Source organism: Podarcis vaucheri, assembly GCF_965113315.1.
Source record: "Podarcis vaucheri genome assembly, chromosome: 18".
Lineage (NCBI taxonomy): Eukaryota > Metazoa > Chordata > Lepidosauria > Squamata > Lacertidae > Podarcis > Podarcis vaucheri.
Window position 1 is genome coordinate 10,644,630 of NC_138756.1, and position 19,335 is coordinate 10,663,964.

Genomic DNA, 19,335 nt, shown 5'->3' on the forward strand with positions numbered 1-19,335 from the left:
GCGTTGGCCATAAAACATCAGAGGTGGCGTCTAATGAATCGTTAAAATCCACATGGATTCCTATATTAAACCGGAGAACAAAGAAAGTCCCTTCTGCCTTCTGCGAGGCAGAAGCTCTGCCTCTGAGCCAACATCTTTGCGTTCTTGTTTATTTCCAAACAGCTCTATTGGTTATATTTCTGCATTAGAAAAGAGGTAAAGGGACCCCTGACCATTAGGTCCAGTCGTGGCCAACTCTGGGGTTGCTGCGCTCATCTCGCTTTACTGGCCGAGGGAGCCGGCGTACAGCTTACGGGTCACGTGGCCAGCAGGAGTAAGCCGCTTCTGGCGAACCAGAGCAGCGCACGGAAACGCCATTTACCTTCCCGCTGGAGTGATACCTATTTATCTACTTGCACTTTGACGTGCTTTCGAACTGCTAGGTTGGCAGGAGCAGGGACCGAGCAACGGGAGCTCACCCCGTCATTGCGGGGATTCAAACCGCCGACCTTCTGATCGGCAAGTCCTAGGCTCTGTGGTTTAATCCACAGTGCCACCGGTGTCCCTAATGCATTAGAGAATAACTTGCACCTAAATATTAGTCAGACAAAGGAGATGGTCAAAATAAAAAAATTCCTTCCAGTAGCACCTTAAAGACCAACTAAGTTAGTTCTTGGTATGAGCTTTCGTGTGCATGCACACTTCTTCAGATAAAGGAGATGGTGTTGGACTTCTGGAGGAAGAGAGGGGAACCTGCCCCGTTGTATATTGGGGGGGCTGTGTGGAGAGAGTCTCCTACACCTACTTCTCCCTCCCTCAAGCCCCAGCACCTATTTCCTCTTTCCCCAAGCCCCAGCACCTATTTCCTCTTTCCCCAAGCCCCAGCACCTATTTCTTCCTCCCTCCCTTGAGCCCCAGCACCTATTTCCTCCTCCCTCCCTTGAGCCCCAGCACCTATTTCTTCCTCCCTCCCTTGAGCCCCAGCACCTATTTCTTCCTCCCTCCCTTGAGCCCCAGCACCTATTTCTTCCTCCCTCCCTTGAGCCCCAGCACCTATTTCCTCCTCCCTCCCTTGAGCCCCAGCACCTATTTCCTCTTTCCTCAAGCCCCGGCATCTATTTCCTCCTCCATCCCTTGAACCCCAGCACCTATATCCTCCTCCCTTCCTCCTTCTCCCTCCCTTGGGCCCCGGGACCTATTTCCTCTTTCCTCAAGCCCCAGCACCTATTTCTTCCTCCCTCCTTTCAGCCCCTGCACCTATTTCTCCCTCCCTCCTTTCAGCCCCTGCACCCATTTCTTTCTCCCTCCTTTCAGCCCCCGCACCTATTTCTCCCTCCCTCCTTTCAGCCCCTGTACCCATTTCTTCCTCCCTCCTTTCAGCCCCTGCACCTATTTCTCCCTCCCTCCTTTCAGCCCCTGCACCCATTTCTTTCTCCCTCCTTTCAGCCCCTGCACCCATTTCTCCCTCCCTCCTTTCAGCCCCTGTACCCATTTCTCCCTCCCTCCTTTCAGCCCCTGCACCCATTTCTTCCTCCCTCCTTTGAGCCCCTGCACCCATTTCTTCCTCCCTCCTTTGAGCCCCTGCACCCGTTTCTTCCTCCCTCCTTTCAGCCCCTGCACCCATTTCTTTCTCCCTCCTTTCAGCCCCTGCACCTATTTCTTCCTCCCTCCTTTCAGCCCCTGCACCCATTTCTTTCTCCCTCCTTTCAGCTCCCGCACCTATTTCTCCCTCCCTCCTTTCAGCCCCTGTACCCATTTCTCCCTCCCTCCTTTCAGCCCCTGCACCTATTTCTTCCTCCCTCCTTTCAGCCCCTGCACCTATTTCTCCCTCCCTCCTTTCAGCCCCTGCACCTATTTCTTCCTCCCTCCCTTGCGCCCCGGCACCTCTTCCCTCCTCCCCCCCTCTCTCCCAGGCTGCTCCGCTGCTCGCCCGGCGCGCCCCCGACGCTTCTCCTCCTCCTCCTCCTCCTGCGCGCGCTCCGGGCTCCCTCGGCAGCCTTCCTCCTCCTCCTCCTCCCGGTCCTCTTCTTCCTCCGGCCTCTCCATCTTCTTCTCCATCGCAGGCGGGCAGGATGGCCGAAGGCGCGGCGCTGCTCCTTTTCCTGCTGCTCCCGCGGGCCGGGCTGGCGGCCCTCGGCGGCGCTTCTTCTCCTCCTTCTTCATCAGCATCATCTCCTTCTTCTTCTCCTCCTCCTCCGCCGCCTCCTTCGTCTTCTCCTCCGCCGGGAGACGGCGATCCTTTCTCGGCTCAGCTGGGAGACATCTCCGCTTGCCAAGCGCGCTGCGCGCCTAGCCTCCGTCTCCAGACCCCCGGCGCCAAGGTAACCCGCCCAGGGGCGCGCGGCGCAGGCTCCTACTCCGAGTAGACCCCTTGCCCCCAAAGGGGGAGAGAGAGAGCGCAAGAGAGAGAGGAAAAACCCAGGTCCAAGCTCGCCCCGTGGTTCCAATAGGTCTACTCGGAGTCGGGGATGGCGTTGCAGGCAAGCCATCATTCAGAGAAATGGCACCGCCGGACGCGCACGCCCCCAACGCGCAAGATCCGTGCACGGCTAAAAGCGAATATTATATTTAAAAGCAGCGAAAAGACCTGCTCCCCCAGCACCCGAGATGTGCGCGCGATTAAAAGCGATTCTGTTTAAAAGCAGGCGTAGATTTTGCTCCTTTCAGCACCCGAAATTCGTGCGCCATTAAAAGCCAGAGGTAGATTTGCTCCTCGAAGCAACCCAAGATTCGTGCTCACTTAAAAGCGATGGTCGTATTTAAAATCGGGAATAAATTTTCGTCTTTTAGGAGTCTGGGGTTTTCGGTTGAAACGCACGCAGAAATCCCCGAGGAAAATCAAAAATAACGCAGATAAATAGCCTTTGATGCCTGTCTCTGCCTGCGCCGCCCCCCCCCCCCGCTCCTCGTGGCCCCCTAAACTGGGAAGAATACAAGCATCCATCTTTTTCCAGGCTGGAAGGAAAGAGAGATGGAAAAGGTTTAAGGGAAGGGGAAAAAAAACGGAGGGGGAGCAATTTTAAAATAAAAATGAAACATGCCGTTTTAAAACGATCCGTTTTGATTTGGGGGGGGCATATCTGGTGTGTTGCTTTATTTAGGTGCGAGGTGCTTTAATTTAATTGTATTTATTTCTTTCTGCATGTGGGATCTGCTTTCTTCAGGTACCAGTCCATCACTGCCCCCTCCCGCTCGTCCATCGGCAGAAAAACCGCTTTGGATAAAGACCCCTCGCTCTGTCTGATTTTTATTTTTGTTTGTCTATAGCTCCCCCCCCCCAAGCTAAAATCCGCCCATATCTCTTTCGCAGACACACAACCTACAGTATACTTGTTTCCAATTTCCTGGGGCTTTTGGCTTCCGCCTTTAGGGGCCCAAATACTCAGAGTAGACCCACTGGGACAAAAGGAGACGACCTGTGTGCCGTTCCGTGAATGGGTCCACTCTGCGTAGGATTTAGCTGCAGACAACCCGTACTGTGCAAGGGATTTCATCTCCCAAAACACCTTTTGTTCTGCATTCAATTTTTATTTGGGGGCGGGGGGCGTTTTGCATCAGCCGTGTTTGCGACATACACAATTAGTTTTGTGCAGTGCTGCGAAAGGAGTATGGGATGCGCCGAGAGAAGGGGACGCGATGAAAATAAGCAGGCAGAGTTTGCAAGCTATGCTATGATCATTTTTAAATCCTTAAATTCTTTAAGGCATTGAAAATTTATTGGCTCATTTAAATACGGCTTCTGGTTTGGAGGCTGGTGTGTGTGTGTCCCTGTTTACCTCCACCGCTTGCTGGCAATTTCCCGGTAGACTACTCCTGTCCATGGAGGTTCTGTGGAGTCGCCCCCCTCTCTCCTTGGTGCCAACGGAGAGGCGTGAATTGTGTTGCTGAATCAAAGAGGATGCTCTCATGTCCTTTCTGTCAGTCAAATGTTCCTGGGACAATCGCAAAGGTGATGCAGCGAAGACTTTTTTTAACCCTCCCTCTAATTCCACAGGAAGGCAATTTAAAAATAACAATAATATTTTTTTCCTCTCCATCGGATTAATTTAAAAAATGTCCTCTTTAGGCTTGCTTTTATTTCATTTTTCTGTTTTCAAATTGAATTTTCTATTCATTTAAGAAGACTTATCCCGTTCCCCTGCCGACCTGCTGTCGAAAGGCATCTATTTATCTGATTCGTAAGATCTTTGCACCGCTGAATTGTAAGAAGGAAAGCAAATGGGAAAAACCTTAGGGCAGTTTGCAAAAAAACAACAAAACCTCGAAGTTAGTGCAGAAATGGACAATGTGCTTAGGTTAACAAGGAGGGTAGATTTGGGTTGAACGTTAGGTGAGAGCAATTTGACAAGCGAGACATTAACCTGGAGTTTTTGTATCTCCGGGTTGCCTGTGTTAAGCGATGTGCATGGATATATATATATATATATATATATCCAGCCTCCAAACCAGAAGCCGTATTTAAATGAGCCAATAAATTTTCAATGCCTTAAAGAATTTAAGGATTTAAAAATGATCATAGCATAGCTTGCAAACTCTGCCTGCTTATTTTCATCGCGTCCCCTTCTCTCGGCGCATCCCATACTCCTTTCGCAGCACTGCTCTGTTCCAGTAACAAGAAGCCGAAAGCACCAGCCTGAAGATGACGAGTGAGACCTCGTCGAAACGTCGCACAGACACCCCGACTCTTACACGGGAAGACACCCGAAGACACCAAAACCTGCATTCCTATACCCGTGAAAATCTACGAAAGCATATATATATATATATATACACACACACACACACACACACACACACACACACACACTTGTGTTATTTATATGCAAGCATTTGCAAAACACTCACTCAGAAAGCTCTCTGGAAGCAGTGTGTTGCAATGTCAAAATAATTTGTTGTTGTTGTTTAGTCGTGTCCGCCTCTTCGTGACCCCCTGGACCAGAGCACGCCAGGCACTCCTGTCTTCCACTGCCTCCCGCAGTTTGGTCAAACTCATGCTGGTAGCTTCGAGAACACTGTCCCACCATCTCATCCTCTGTCGTCCCCTTCTCCTTGTGCCCTCCATCTTTCCCAACATCAGGGTCTTTTCCAGGGAGTCTTCTCTTCTCATGCGGTGGCCAAAGTCTTGGAGCCTCAGCTTCAGGATCTGTCCTTCCAGTGAGCACTCAGGGCTGATTTCCTTCCGAATGGAGAGGTTTGATCTTCTTGCAGTCCATGGGACTCTCAAGAGTCTCCTCCAGCACCAGAATTCAAAAGCATCCATTCTTCGGCGATCAGCCTTCTTTATGGTCCAGCTCTCACTTCCATACATCACTACTGGGAAAACCATGGCTTGAACTATACAGACCTTTGTTGGCAAGGTGATGTCTCTGCTTTTTAAGATGCTGTCATTGTGCGGGACATGCACAATGCTTTAATTTCTCTCTCCACTCTTCCCCCCCCCAAAAAAATATTTTTTCCCAGGATGCCGTCCTCAACGCCTGCTACCGGGGCTGCCGGCTGTTTTCCATCTGTCATTTTGTGGACGCCACGGCCGACCTGAATGCAACAAGAGTCGAGTGCGAATCGGGTGAGCCCGCGCCCCTCCTCCTTACAAACAACGCCCCCCCCCCGTCCAAACCCCGTTGGTTACATTATCCAGAACTTCCTTTCCACTTAACGGCTGTCATCTCCCCACCGTCTATATTCTGCAACCGATTCCCACAGACAGCCGAGCGGAGGGGAAGGATAATGGAAAATTGCAGGTGGGGACAGGCACGAAACAAGGGGGGGGACCCTCCCCTCCTAGGATGTGATTAACTCTGCAATGGACTCTGTCTTTTTGAAGGCAGTAAAGTCTTTCGGTCGGGAGGTAGCAAAAGCAGAGCAGGGACTCGTTCAGGGAGTTGACATGTACCCTCTGCAGCCAAGTGCAGAGACACAACAGTGCGCCTCGCCCCATCAGAAAGAGCGCAGACTCACACAGAGACGCGGCGGGTAACCTCTCTTCCTCCCCACCCCCCTCGACAATTCAGCCTGTATGGAAGCTTACGCTGGTGGCGATGAACAGTTTGGCTGTACGACGGGATGCAGGACTCAGCTGCCGGAGACAGACAGCCGGGGAGAGAAGGTAATTTGTCTCCTAAACCAGCGCCGGATTTACGTATAAGCTAAACAAGCTATAGGGTGGCGCTGTGGGTTAAACCACAGGGCCTAGGGCTTGCCGATCAGAAGGTCAGCGGTTCGAATCCCCGCAATGGCAGGGTGAGCTCCCGTTGCTCGGTCCCAGCTCCTGCCAACCTAGCAGTTCGAAAGCACGTCAAAGTGCAAGTAGATAAATAGGTACCACTCCAGCGGGAAGGTAAACGGCGTTTCCGTGCGCTGCTCTGGTTCGCCAGAAGCAGTTTAGTCCTGCTGGCCACATGACCCGGAAGCTGTACGCCAGCTCCCTCGGCCAATAAAGCGAGATGAGCGTCGCAACCCGAGTCGTCCATGACTGGACCTAATGGTCAGGGGTCCCTTTACCTTTACCTTTACATTTGTCCCACACAGCCTAGGACTTGCCGATCAGAAGGTCGGCGGTTCGAATCCCCGCAGTGACGGGGTGAGCTCCCGTTGCTCGGTCCCTGCTCCTGCCAACCTAGCAATTCAAAAGCACACCAGCGCAAGTAGATAAATAGGTACCGCTCCGGCGGGAAGGTAAACGGCATTTCCGTGCGCTGCTCTGGTTCGCCAGAAGCGGCTTAGTCCTGCTGGCCACATGACCCGGAAGCTGTACGCCGGCTCCCTCGGCCAGTAAAGTGAGATGAGCGCCGCAACCCCAGAGTCGTCCGCGACTGCACCTAATGATCAGGAGTCCCTTTACCTTTAAACAAGCTATAGCTTAGGCCCCCCAAAAAAACTTTCTTGGGGCCCCCCAAAAAAATAAAGGGAAAAAAACTGGATGTACATTTCCAAAATACAGTCATACCTCGAGCTGAATGTGCTTCGGGTTTAGCGCATTCGAGTTGTGCTCCGCGGCAGCCTGGAAGTAAAGAGCGCGTTACTTCTGGGTTTTGCCACTCACGCATGCGCAGACGCTCAAAATGACGTCACACAAATGCGCGGAAGCAGCGAAACACGACCCGCTCATGCACATAGGCGCCGTTGCATCTTGCGTTCCGTTCGGGATGCAAACGGGGCTCCGGAACGGATCCCATTCGCATCCCGAGGTACCACTGTATGAGATAAAAAACAAGTAATATAAAACCTACCTACAGCAACAGTGTTTTGTGTTGTATAGGCTCCTGTGTTGTACGTTGGTGGCCAAACTTGGCCCTCTAGCTGTTTTGGGATTACAATTCCCATCACCCCTGACCACTGGTCCTGTTAGCTAGGGATGATGGGAGTTGTAGTCCCAAAAACAGCTGGAGGGCCAGAGTTTGACCATCACTGATGTAATCCTGGTTTGCTCCTTTCTATATATAGGGTGCCTACATTCCGAATGGACTAGTTGTAGGGCAATGTGTGCAAATGGCTTGAGATACCTATGAGGTCCATAAATGGCCATATGGCATATATTCAACACAAACAACAGCGACAATTTGTTGTTGACAAAGGACAGCTGGACATTACCTTCAGGAGCTGAGGGCCTCATCAAACCTAAATCCGGCCCTGTCCTAAGCCTTTTTCTAATGGCGAATGTGCAGAGACCCTGGATAATTTGCAGATACAGTGGTACCTTGGGTTACATACGCTTCAGGTTACATACGCTTCAGGTTACAGACTCCGCTAACCCAGAAATATTACCTCGGGTTAAGAACTTTGGTTCAGGATAAGAACAGAAATCGGGCTCAGGCGGCTCGGCTGCAGCAGGAGGCCCCATTAGCTAAAGTGGTGCTTCAGGTTAAGAACAGTTTCAGGTTAAGAACGGACCTCCGGAACGAATTAAGTACTTAACCCGAGGTACCACTGTAAATTGTAAACAGATAAGAACATCGGCAGGATTATTTCAACAATTATTGCAACTGCTATTGCAGTTTTACAAGAGTATCTATTTAAAGCATAATATAAATGATAATATAAAGCATAATATTAAATATAAAAGCATATAATATAAAAGATAAAGCATAATATAAATATAAATAAAGAATAAATGAGCAAATGCAAAAGATATTAAAAATAAGGGACCACAGAAAGAAGGGGGAAGGAAGTAAAGTTTCGAAACGTTGAAATGATATCAAAATCGGTGAAATGTATAAATTTGAAAAGCATAAACAAACTTAATGCAAATAAATAAATTAAACCGTCCTCTGGGAGTTCGCAAACATGCCTAAAAGGGGTGCTGGAACCCCAAACCTCTCTCTTTGAAAGCATGGCATCCAGATTACTATTAAACTGGCACCCGTCTGGTTTTGGCATCGAAATCTCAGCCTAGAGGGATGGTGTCGCTGCTTTTGCCAGTTTTGTGAGACTGACCAAAGTGTCAGGGGGGAAATATGTGTGTGTTGGGGGATTAGAGAGCCATTCTTTAGTCTTAAAAACAGCTTAGGAGGCTAGTGCCTCCAGACATTTCCTCCAAAGCCAAGCTGTGGGCAGGGAACATCCTGTGCCCGAACAACTCCTGCCACCTGTCACTGCGGGCGGAATGTGCGTCTGCAAATGTGTGTCGGCTTTTGGATCGCAACGTGGGCTGCAGGGATTGCCTTTCTGAATCCTGGCAAGACAGAAGGACTGTTCTGGGGGGACAGGGGGCGGGCAGGTGTGGAGGACTCCCTGGTCCTGAATGGGGCAACTGTGCCCCCGAAGGACCAGGTGCGCAGCCTGGGAGTCATTTTGGACTCATAGCCGTCCATGGAGGCGCAGGTCAGTTCGGTGTCCAGGGCAGCTCCATCTGGTACGCAGGATGAGACCCTCTCTGCCCACAGACTGTCTTGCCAGAGTGGTGCATGCTCTGGTTATCTCCCGCTTGGACTACTGCCATGCGCTGTACGTGGGGCTACCTTGGAAGGTGACCCGGAAACTACAACTAATCCGGAATGCGGCAGCCAGACTGGGGACTGGGAGAGGCCGCTGAGACCACATAACCCCAGTCTTGAAAGACCTACATTGGCTCCCAGGACGTTTCCGGGCACAATTCAAAGTGTTGGTGCTGACCTTTCAAGCCCTAAATGGCCTCGGTCCAGTATCCCTGAAGGATCGTCTCCACCTCCATCGTTCTGCCCGGACACTGAGGTCCAGCTCCGAGGGCCTTCTGGCGGTTCCCTCCCAACGAGAAGTGAGTTTACAGGGAACCAGGTAGAGGGCCTTCTCGGTGGTGGCGCCCGCCCTGTGGAACGCCCTCTCGTTAGATGCCAAGGAAATAAACAATTATCCGACTTTTAGAAGGCATCTGAAGGCAGCCCTGTTTAGGGAAGTTTTAAATGTTTGATGTTCTGTTGTGCTTTTAATAGTCTGCTGGGAGCTGTCCAGAGTGGCTGGGGACATTTCCCCATATACAGTCGTACCTTGGGTTAAGTACTTAATTCGTTCCGGAGGTCTGTTCTTAACCTGAAACTGTTCTTAACCTGAAGCTAATGGGGCCTCCCGCTGCCGCTTCGCAATTTCTGTTCTCATCCTGAAGCAAAGTTCTTAACCCGAGGTACTATTTCTGGGTTAGCGGAGTCTGTAACCTGAAGCGTATGTAACCCGAGGTACCACTGTACTTTGTCTGGGTACGGCACCATCCCCATCACACACCTGTAAGAAACCGACCTTTCAGCATTTGGGAATTTTCAGACTGACTCACGCCTATCTTCACACAGGCCCTGGACCCAAAGCCCGCCTCGTTCTCCGTCTTTGACCTCGTCTCCAGCTTCTGCAACGATATCGTCAGCTCGGCGCAGAGTTTCATTTCCTCCACATGGACCTTCTATCTTCAAGCTGACGACGGGAAAGTCGTCGTTTTCCAGGTGGGTGCTGCTGGCATGGTTGGGGGGCGCGTGGCAAAACCAGGGAGGGTGAGTGGGGGGAGACTCCAATGAAACAGAGGAAGGGTGCCTTATTATTATTATTTTTCACAAAGTGATGTTGTTGATTAGTCGTTTAGTCGTGTCTGCCTCTTCGTGACCCCCTGGACCAGAGCACAACAGGCACTCCTGTCTTCCACTGCCTCCCACAGTTTGGTCAGACTCATGCTGGTAGCTTTGAGAACACTGTCCCACCATCTCGTCCTCTGTCATCCCCTTCTCAGATAAGGGCTGTTTTGAGGACCTTGGATGTGGGAGAGGTTCCCTGTCGCCTCTCTGCGTGAGTCTCTGCTGTGCAAGGAGGCAAGCTTCCCCCCCCTGCTAATGGCGGGCGAGTTTTTGCCCTGTATTTCCCCGGGTGTGTGTGTGTCTGGGTTGCTGATTCGCTTCCGGTGCAGAGAGGCTCCCCACTGTGTCTCTGGATGAGTCCCCGGCAGCCTCGCGCTAAGCCGGAGCGTCAGACCTAGCTCAGTAACGTCTGGCAGTGGCTATTTAGGGTCTCCGGTTGTCGCCAGTCGAGCCTCGGAGGGTGGAGGCTGATTCTAGCCACCACCACCCCGAGAGAGTCTGCCCGCTGCATCTCTATATGACTTAATCAAGCTGGAGATTGTTGTTGTTTAGTTGTTTAGTTGTGTCCGCCTCTTTGTGACCCCCTGGACCAGAGCACGCCAGGCACTCCTGTCTTGCACTGCCTCCCGCACTTTGGTCAAACTCATGCTGGTAGCTTCGAGAACACTGTCCAACCATCTCGTCCTCCGTCGCCCCCTTCTCCTTGTGCCCTCCATCTTCCCCAACATCAGGGTCTTTTCCAGGGAGTCTTCTCTTCTCATGAGGTGGCCAAAGTCTTGGAGCCTCAGCTTCAGGATCTGTCCTTCCAGTGAGCACTCAGGGCTGATTTCCTTCCGAATGGAGAGGTTTGATCTTCTTGCAGTCCATGGGACTCTCAAGAGTCTCCTCCAGCACCATAATTCAAAAGCATCCATTCTTTGGCCATCAGCCTTCTTGATGGTCCAGCTCTCACTTCCATACATCACTCCTGAGAAAACCAGAGCTTTCACTATACGGACCTTTGTTGGCAAGGTGATGTCTCTGCTTTTTAAGATGCTGTCCAGGTTTGTCATTGCTTTTCTCCCAAGATTATCACAAAGTGATAATCATGCATAAATAAGAATAAAAATGTCCACCCAGCACCCGCAAGTCCATTCCGTTGTAACTATCCAACCTCCCAAAATTTCAACACCTCTTGCGATGGGTTTGACCCCTTTCCCATTTTAACAGTACGAATTCTACAGACACCTTCCGTATCTCCTCAAAAATCATTTCTCCTGGAGTAAATATATGAACTATTTGAAAAGCAATTGTAACGGACAGATTACGCTAGTAGGACAGCAAGATGTTTTGGAAGGAGGACTATTTGAAACATTGCAAGAAAGACTATGAGGAGAATTATTAGTTAATGATAATTAAGAGCAATAGAGAAATTAAGAAATGCAGAATAAGCGATGAAGAACGGGAAATCATCAGAGGTGTTGACGGAAGTCTAAAATATCGTCTAAGTATTATAAGCTGTATGAAACATAAGACGTCGTATGATTTGGAACGTTAGCCCCAGCAATGAAATTTAATTATCTATGAAATTGCTAACATTTGTGAAAGAATCAAAGTTTAAATGGGTAAAAATGATATTTTTAGAGTAAATGGAGAATAAGAGATCTAAACTTAAATTGCAACTGAAAATATAAAGAAACACACGAAATAAGGGTATAATTTGCTGATGACTTTATTATCAAGAATGCATTATGCGGGAGATGTGGGGAAGTCCAATGGAAATTTGAAATAAGCTGTTGAAATGGATGTGATTTTCTGTTCTTTTTCCTTTTTTTCTTCTATTCTGCTTTTTCTTTCTGTTCTTTTTGTAATTTGGAAAAATGTAATAAAAATTATTATAAAAAAATAAAAATAAAATATCGTCTAAGACAAGAAGTTATATGATTGTTGGAAATGATATGTTAAAAAAACTAGTAAAAATGTGTAAAAATATAAAAAACAAAAATCATTTCTCCTGCGTATTCCCTGTCTTAGGAGGCAAACCGCAATATACGGAAAACACGCTCTGCAGAAACCTCCCCTGTGCATTTCAAAGGTTTCATACGTAACCAGATTCCTGCACTGCATGGGGTTCGACTAGATGCCTCTAGGGGTCCTGGCCGATTCTGCGATTCTAAAGACTGTCCTTCTTTTTGCCCTCAGTCTCAGCCAGAGATAGAGTATCCGGTTCCAGAGGTCCAGGCGCCCAAATCGGAGGTTTTGGAGAAGGCATGGGCACCATCCACCTCCAACACTTTGAAGCCCCACACAGGTAAGACAGAGTATTGATTTTGCTAGTATTATTAACGGCCTCTCCTGGTCTGCCCCGCAGAGGACCTTAAGTTCCATGAATAATAATAGTTTAGAGGTCCTGGGTCCTAAGGAAGTCAGGCTATCCTCCAGCAGGGCCTTCTCAGTGGTGGCTCCGACCTGGTGGAATGCTCTGTTGCATGAGACCAGGGCCCTGCAGGATTTAACCTCCTTCCGCAGAGCCTGTAAGACAGAGCTATTCCGCCTGGCTTTCAAATTGTACTTAGCCTGATCTTTTATTCCCCTTACCTTCTCTTCCCTCCCCTTTCATGAAGATCACCTGCTCTGAGACCCCACAGATTATTCTCCCCTGGCCTCCTCGCTGGCCCAAATAGGACTAACTTAGCCAGCTAGCCTTGGTGATCATCTAACGTCTATTGGATGGATTTCCCCCCGAATTGATTTTTGAATTCTGAATTTATTGTTATTCACATTTTATATCATATTTCATGCTGGTTTTTTGTTGCATTAATTCAGTGTTTTAAATTTGTTGTTAGCCGCCCTGAGCCCGGTTCTTTGAACTGGGAAGGGCGGGGTATAAATAAAAACTTATTCATTTGTTATTATTTAATCGCCTGCCCTTCAAACCAAGGTCCCAGGGCAGAACAATCGCAGAAATATGGCACGTGCGGAAAAGACACATCTCATGTGTCAGAAGGCCAAAGCAGTGCCTCTTCTGTGTTCGCCGAAATATGTGCTCGACGCACCTCTGTGCGGAGGAGTCTCCACAGTTTAGGGGGCGCAGTGATTTATCGCATGGCGATTTGCACCAGCTGGAGCCTTCGGATGACGCCGAGACTGTTTGCAAACGATTTTTAACATCCTTGCAAAACCCAGGACGCCGCGGGAATTTGGGAACGCCGCAAAACTGCTCCTGGGTTTATTGCAAACTTTCTTTCTCCCGGTTGGTACTGGCGGTTTGCATTATTTCCTCGGTCCTCCACTTATGGGTCTCCTTTTCTGCCCCGTATTTCCCTCCCCGCACGCTTTCTTTGCCCCTTCAGGCCTTCGGGAGAAGCCCCCCGTGGAGGAGCCGAAAGCCAGAGGGAAATCGTCGCCCCCGGCAGAGACCCAGGCGCCCCCAGAACACGACTTCCTGGGCTGCATGTCCAAGTAAAGATGTGGGAAGGGGAGGCGATATTGGGGTACAGGGAGAGGAATGGGGTGGGTGGGATTGAGGATAAATGTGCAGACAGGCCCCAGAGGATAGGAGGAATTGTTTGTTTTTTTTTAAAAGGACGCTGATATCCGCTTTATTTTCGTATTTGATTTTTTGTTTGAAAAGTCAAGTTCTTAGTCCTCATGGAGGCAAAGTTAGGCGCAAAGTCTGTGGCTGGTGCCCAAGGTTCTGCAAAGCGGTTGGGCGAAAAGGAGGTGTGTGTGTGGGAAATCTTCCCATTTTTGCCCCCCCCCGCCTTATCACCACCAGCAAACAACATAAACCATAGGCACTAACTAACAACATAATCCTTTGACATTACACGTACGTTAACTCCCGACTCGCCTCATTGGGCTTTTTGCACCCTATTATCCTATACGCACTTCATCATGATTATTATTATTCTTTCCTGCTACTCGTCAAAAGAAATTTTCATTTTCATAATTTCCTTACACTTCCAGATTCAATCTAAATCTGTCAGAAGCATTGTACTGCCGCAGTGCTTTTTAATATATTCTTTGAATATTATCCAACCTTTATTAACTTCCTGGTTTGATTTCCCTCTTATTCTCCCAGTCCTTTTTGCAAGTTCTAAATATTTGCTTGCCAATCATTTTTTGTGTGGGAATTCTATCGCCTTCCCACTTTCCAGCTATTAAAATCCTAGCCGCTGTGGTTGCACACATGAAAAGGGTTCTTTTCCCGTATTTCATTGGAAATTGTATTGTGAGCAGACATTTGAGGGGCGGGGCCAGAGGCGAGGAGGCGGGGCCAGCTGAGAAAGTGGGCGGGGCGGAGCTCCCACGGAAGGGATGCTCACCTGGCCAGACTCACCTGATCCCCTCTTCCACGTTGTTGACGGTCCTTTCCCCCCACCCTTTCCCCACCCGCCGCCGGCCCCCCCTCCCCGTTTCCCTCTCCCCCACCAGCCAGTTCGAAGCGTCCGCCCCCTCCATGGCCGGCCATAATCTCGTCGTCTCTCTCTGGCGGGGGGCCTTTGGGTGTTACAGACGTTCGGGGCTGCCGCGATGGATCTTGGCCGCTTGCCTCTTCCTTTCCATCATGGTGATGTTGTGGCTCAGTTGCGCGAGCTTGGTGACAGCTCCCGATCAACATGTCAAGACCCAGGTATGCTTTGGGGGCCAAAGGGGGAGATGGACATTGAGCCTTTTCTTCCATTTCCAATATTCTCTCTCTCTCTTTATATACATATATACAGTGGAACCTCGGTTCTCAAACTTAAGTCCGTTCCAAAACCAAAGCGTTCCAAAACCAAGGCGCGCTTCCCCGTAGAAAGTCATGCAAAACGTAATGATCCGTTCCAGACTTTTAGGACGCGGGTGGCGCTGTGGTCCGAACCACTGAGCCTAGGACTTGCCGATCAGAAGGTCGGCGGTTCGAATCCCCGCAACGACGGGGTGAGCTCCCGTTGCTCGGTCCCTGCTCCTGCCAACCTAGCAGTTCGAAAGCACGTCAAAGTGCAAGTAGATAAATAGGTACTACTCCGGCGGGAAGGTAAACGGCGTTTCCGTGCGCTGCTCTGGTTCGCCAGAAGCGGCTTAGTCCTGCTGGCCACATGACCCAGAAGCTGTACGCCGGCTCTTGGCCAATAAAGCGAGATGAGCGCCGCAACCCCAGAGTCGTCCGCAACTGGACCTAACAGTCAGGGGTCCCTTCACCTTTACCTAGACTTTTAAAAACAACCCCTAAAACAGCAATTGGACATAAATGTTGGTATCTAACGAGACCACTGATCCATAAAAATGAAAGCAATAAACAATGTACTGCAGTCACACAATCAATCCATCAGTAGCTGAACTGGGTTCCACACTGTCACAAAAACAAAAACACAAAATAAATAGCAAAAACAGACAGACCTCAGCGTAACACTCAGATCGGAAGCGTAACACTCAAAATGGAGCATGTTCGGCTTCTGAAAAAAGTTCACAAACCGGAACACTTCCTTCCGGGTTCGCAGTGTTTGGGTTCCAAGTTGTTTGAGTACTGAGGCGTTTGAGAACCAAGGGACTGCTGCAACGTTTTTTTCAACAATGAGCAGTGTGTGCATTTTATAAAATACGATAAATAAAATAAAATACCGTATTTCTTCCTCTATAAGACTCACTTTTCCCCTCCTAAAAAGTAAGGGGAAACGTGTGTGCGTCTTATGGAGCGAATGCAGGCTGCGCAGCTATCCCAGAAGCCAGAACAGCAAGAGGGATCGCTGCTTTCGCTGCGCAGCGATCCCTCTTGCTGTTCTGGCTTCTGGGATTCAGATTTTTTCTTTCTTGTTTTCCTCCTCCAAAAACTAGGTGCGTCTTGTGGTCTGGTGCGTCTTATAGAGCGAAAAATACGGTAGTCGCGGTTAGGAACCGGCTCTCAAGGTGAAGTTGGTTTTGCTCCGAGTAGAACTCCCCCGTGGCGTTAGCAAAATATTATTTCGAAGGAAAATAAACGGGCAAATCTCCTCCTTTCTTTCCTCACAGCCCCTGAGTATCAACGGAGACAAGGAATACCTGGAAGACCTGGATAGCTCTCTTCCATATTCCCTCCGGCCGGTAATCGCCGTCGCCATCTGCCCGGCGGAGAACGAGGAAGCAGCACTCCTGCCCGTCAAAGTAGATTTAGACAAGACCGCCCTCTAAGGACGTCCCTGCCCCATATCCCACCTTGAACCCACCGCCAACCTCCCCTTGTACCCCCCTCCAACACCCCAGATTACCTCCTGTTTCCCATCAAGCCCCTCGCCGCAACACCACCCTTTCCGACATCACCTGCTGTCTCGCCCAGGTTTCTTGAACTCGGTACCTTACCGGCAGAGGCGAAGGCAGGACCCCCCTATTTTTTTAGCAGTGACGTCTTGCGGGTTGGGAAGGAGCAGGTTGTCGTGGTTTTCGAAACCACGATTCGAAGTCAACTCGCCGTTCTCTGGGGAAAGGCTGCAGAAGGCTAGGCAGTCGGTCCTGGGTTCAAATCGACGTGTTTCCGAGTAGGGCTGGCATAGGGGGCAGGCACACACACACACACACACCCCTGCCTGGAACGATGCCGAACTCAACAGGCAATTTGGCTCAGTATTAAGGCAGCGTCCCTGCTTGAGTTCGGAGCTCAGAGTCCGGGGGGTCCCGAGTTCAGGTCCCGACCTCTCCCAACAAGGCCTGGGTGCGAACGTCCGCTTCATATCATTCGGAACCTGTGTCGTTTTTGGTGGTGCCCGTTTTTTGTTCCATTTTGCACTGATGTCCGCCGCGGGGGGGGGGGTATCCCCATCTCCTAACCCCCTCCCAGCACGCAACTCGTGACCCCCTGGCACTTAAGAGGGCGCACGCCAGCTTTGATCGCTTGTACATTTCGCCTTACGCTCGTTTCTCTTGTACAGAGGTTTAACTTATTTCCCGCTGCCCTTTTTGCCTCCTTCGGTCTTTTTCTCCTGCCCTCGTCAGGTGGCCCTCGCCGTCCGTAACTTCTGAAGCGATGAGACTCTTTGAAAAAAACGCGTCCCCAAATATCAGGTGTGGAAGGCAGTTAGCCAGGGGGGAGAGAGATATAATTTTGGGTCGTTTTGCTCTCCGTATCCATCCCAGCTTCCGCAACGGGTCACCCTGTGTGTAAAAGCCGAGCTGCCATTTCTACAATCTTCTCAACTGAATAAAGCTGTTTTTCCCCCCAACTCTCCCAGTCTCCTCTGCTCACCGCCGTTCATTTTTGGGGGGTTCAAAAAATAGCAAGACCTCTGTGGATCTGAGCTAGGCCCCTGCAACTATCTATCTTAACCCTATATATCTTTCTTTTTTTTTTGAAAATAATATTTATTCAAGATTTTAAAAGTTACAATAAGATCAAAGGAATTTTTTTTTAAAAAAAGAAAGAAAAATTACATTAAAAAAGGGAAAAAAGAAACAAATCAAACCTTTCCATAACTTTCTTCCTTTACTTATTTCCTTGACCTCCTCACACCTCCCATTTTTGTATTCTAAATTAAATTGTTGTTTTAGCAAATCCTTCCAACCTAATTTTTATCTTAATAATTTATTTTAAAATACTGTAGCTTTACATTCTCTCTTTCATCAATTCATTTTTACTTAATCCTTTATATCTTTTTACCAATACCACATAAATTTCTTTTTCAAACATCCTATCAACAAAATCCTTAATTTTACAATATTTTTAAAAGCCACTTTTACTTTTACTTTATCCGATCTTAACTCTCATCTAAACCTATATATCAATACTTATTCTTAAAACATTTCCCTAAGGTCGAAACCCTATATATCTCTTTAATAAACCTTTTTGTCTGTCCTGGAAGTGTTGCAAGAGAAATGGTTTGTTCTTAAGTTGTTTTCCCCCTGTTTAATAACAAAAATCAGGTCGGGATCCAAGGTGCGGAAGAAGTTGGGTAATAATAAGGATAATAATTTTGTTATCTGTTACCCTGCCGACCTGGCTGGACTGCACCAGATGCTTTTAATCCAAAAGCAGAAGGGCAGTTTTTGTTTGTTAGAAGCAACCCAACAGCCCTAAGCTGTGGGGTATTTTTGGGGAGACAGAATGGGGCAGGAGTACAGGGAAAGGGAACAACAGGATTTTGGTTGTTGGGTATTCAGCTCCAATCAGTCCTAGCTAGCACAACCGACGATGGAGGACGGTACCCCAGAAACATCTGAAATTCTAAAAGTTCCCCAGCCTCTTCGGGGTAGGGCGCAGTTGGAAGCCGTTGCCTGCACAAAGAAAACAACCTTGCACAAATTCTACCGGACCGACGCACCCGTTTCAACCCTGCGTATGTTTGCGTATGAATAAAGATGCTTTGGAAGAACGAAGCGGGCTCCCTGGTTTTTTAAAAGCTGACGGTCCACGAGATTCGCCCCCAAACAAGCGCACAAATTCTGCTTGCCTGACAACCGATGGGGAAAGACGGAGCCCCCCCCCAAGCACAGGGTCAGGGGAAACATGGCTTCGTACGGCTTATAGCTGTGTCTCTGGCCTCTTTGTGTGTGGGGAGGAAACCTTTGGTGGCAAGAGGTCAGCTTCTCTCGTGGCGCGGCGAGCGGAAAGGAAGTTTCTCCCTCCGGTTGGAGAAAGACGCTGTTTTCGTCTGCCACCCTGCTGCAAAATTCAGGCAGCAGCTGCCGTTGGCCAGGGAGGCGTGGAGGAAAGGAGATCTTTTGGGACAGCTGTGTCCAGCTGAATCCCAGCAGGTCAGCCCAGGACAACACTCCTTTTTTGCTCTCTGGGCTTGGAAAGAGTGAGACAAAAAGTTTTATCTCTCTCTTGCCTGGAAAGAGAAGTTTTGCAGAAGAGCGTCAGAAGCCCTGCGTGAAGCTGTGTTAAAAAATGTGTCAGTGATTAGGAACGTGGCATTTTAGGATAGGGGTGTTTTTTGGGAAAGAGAGCAGGCTAATTGGGGGACCTTGAAGATGGAGGTTAATTGGGAGGGGAGGCGGAGAAGAACCCCACTATCTGGGCTTCCCCAGCCACTGGGCTTCCCCAGCCACTTGGCGGCTCCCAACAAAATATTAAAATACAGTAATGCATCTAACATTAAAAGCTTTCCGAAACAGGGCTGCCTTCAGATGTCTTCTAAAAGTCTGGTAGTTGTTCTCTTTGACATCTGGTGGGAGGGCGTTCCACAGGGCAGGCGCCACCACTGAGAAGGCCCTCTGCCTGGTTCCCTGTAACTTGGCTTCTCGCAGGGAGGGAACCGCCAGAAGGCCCTCGGAGCTGGACCCTGGTGTCCGGGCTGGACGATGGGGGTGGAGACGCTCCTTCAGTTATACCGGACTGAGGCCATTTAGGGCTTCCAAGGTCAGCCCCAACACTTTGAATTGTGCTCAGAAT

At 49.4% G+C, this 19,335-nt stretch overlaps 1 protein-coding gene and 1 long non-coding RNA gene across 4 annotated transcripts; one reads left to right on the forward strand and one right to left on the reverse strand.

Moving 5' to 3' along the window:
* Window positions 1–824: 824 nt before the first annotated feature.
* On the reverse strand, window positions 825–1,930 carry LOC309523083. Its single transcript, XR_014215229.1, has 3 exons — window positions 1,831–1,930; window positions 1,175–1,203; window positions 825–1,127 (listed from the first exon to the last, which is right to left on the reverse strand). It is a non-coding gene; the product is annotated as an uncharacterized lncRNA (long non-coding RNA).
* A 44-nt stretch (window positions 1,931–1,974) lies between these two features.
* Window positions 1,975–17,167, forward strand: TMEM59L (transmembrane protein 59 like). Of its 3 annotated transcripts, none has more exons than XM_082206583.1 (8): window positions 1,975–2,300; window positions 5,440–5,545; window positions 5,991–6,085; window positions 9,738–9,884; window positions 12,192–12,300; window positions 13,343–13,451; window positions 14,427–14,625; window positions 15,984–17,167. In XM_082206583.1, exons 1-8 carry the CDS (start codon window positions 2,052–2,054, stop codon window positions 16,140–16,142), a joined length of 1,173 nt encoding a protein of 390 aa, XP_082062709.1. In that variant the 5' UTR covers window positions 1,975–2,051; the 3' UTR covers window positions 16,143–17,167. The 3 variants fall into 3 exon arrangements, with proteins under 3 accessions (XP_082062709.1, XP_082062710.1, XP_082062711.1); XM_082206584.1 differs by having other exon boundaries at window positions 1,977–2,300; window positions 14,508–14,625; XM_082206585.1 differs by lacking the exon at window positions 1,975–2,300 and adding an exon at window positions 3,863–3,928.
* Window positions 17,168–19,335: the final 2,168 nt, after the last annotated feature.

Bases quoted from the DNA above. Each gene is read 5' to 3' on its own strand.
- TMEM59L (XM_082206583.1), top strand. From the start codon at position 2,052: ATGGCCGAAGGCGCGGCGCTGCTCCTTTTCCTGCTGCTCCCGCGGGCC. The intron at 5,546-5,990 runs GTGAGCCCGCGC...TCGACAATTCAG, and splicing joins AAGAGTCGAGTGCGAATCGG to CCTGTATGGAAGCTTACGCT. The intron at 12,301-13,342 runs GTAAGACAGAGT...TTGCCCCTTCAG, and splicing joins CACTTTGAAGCCCCACACAG to GCCTTCGGGAGAAGCCCCCC.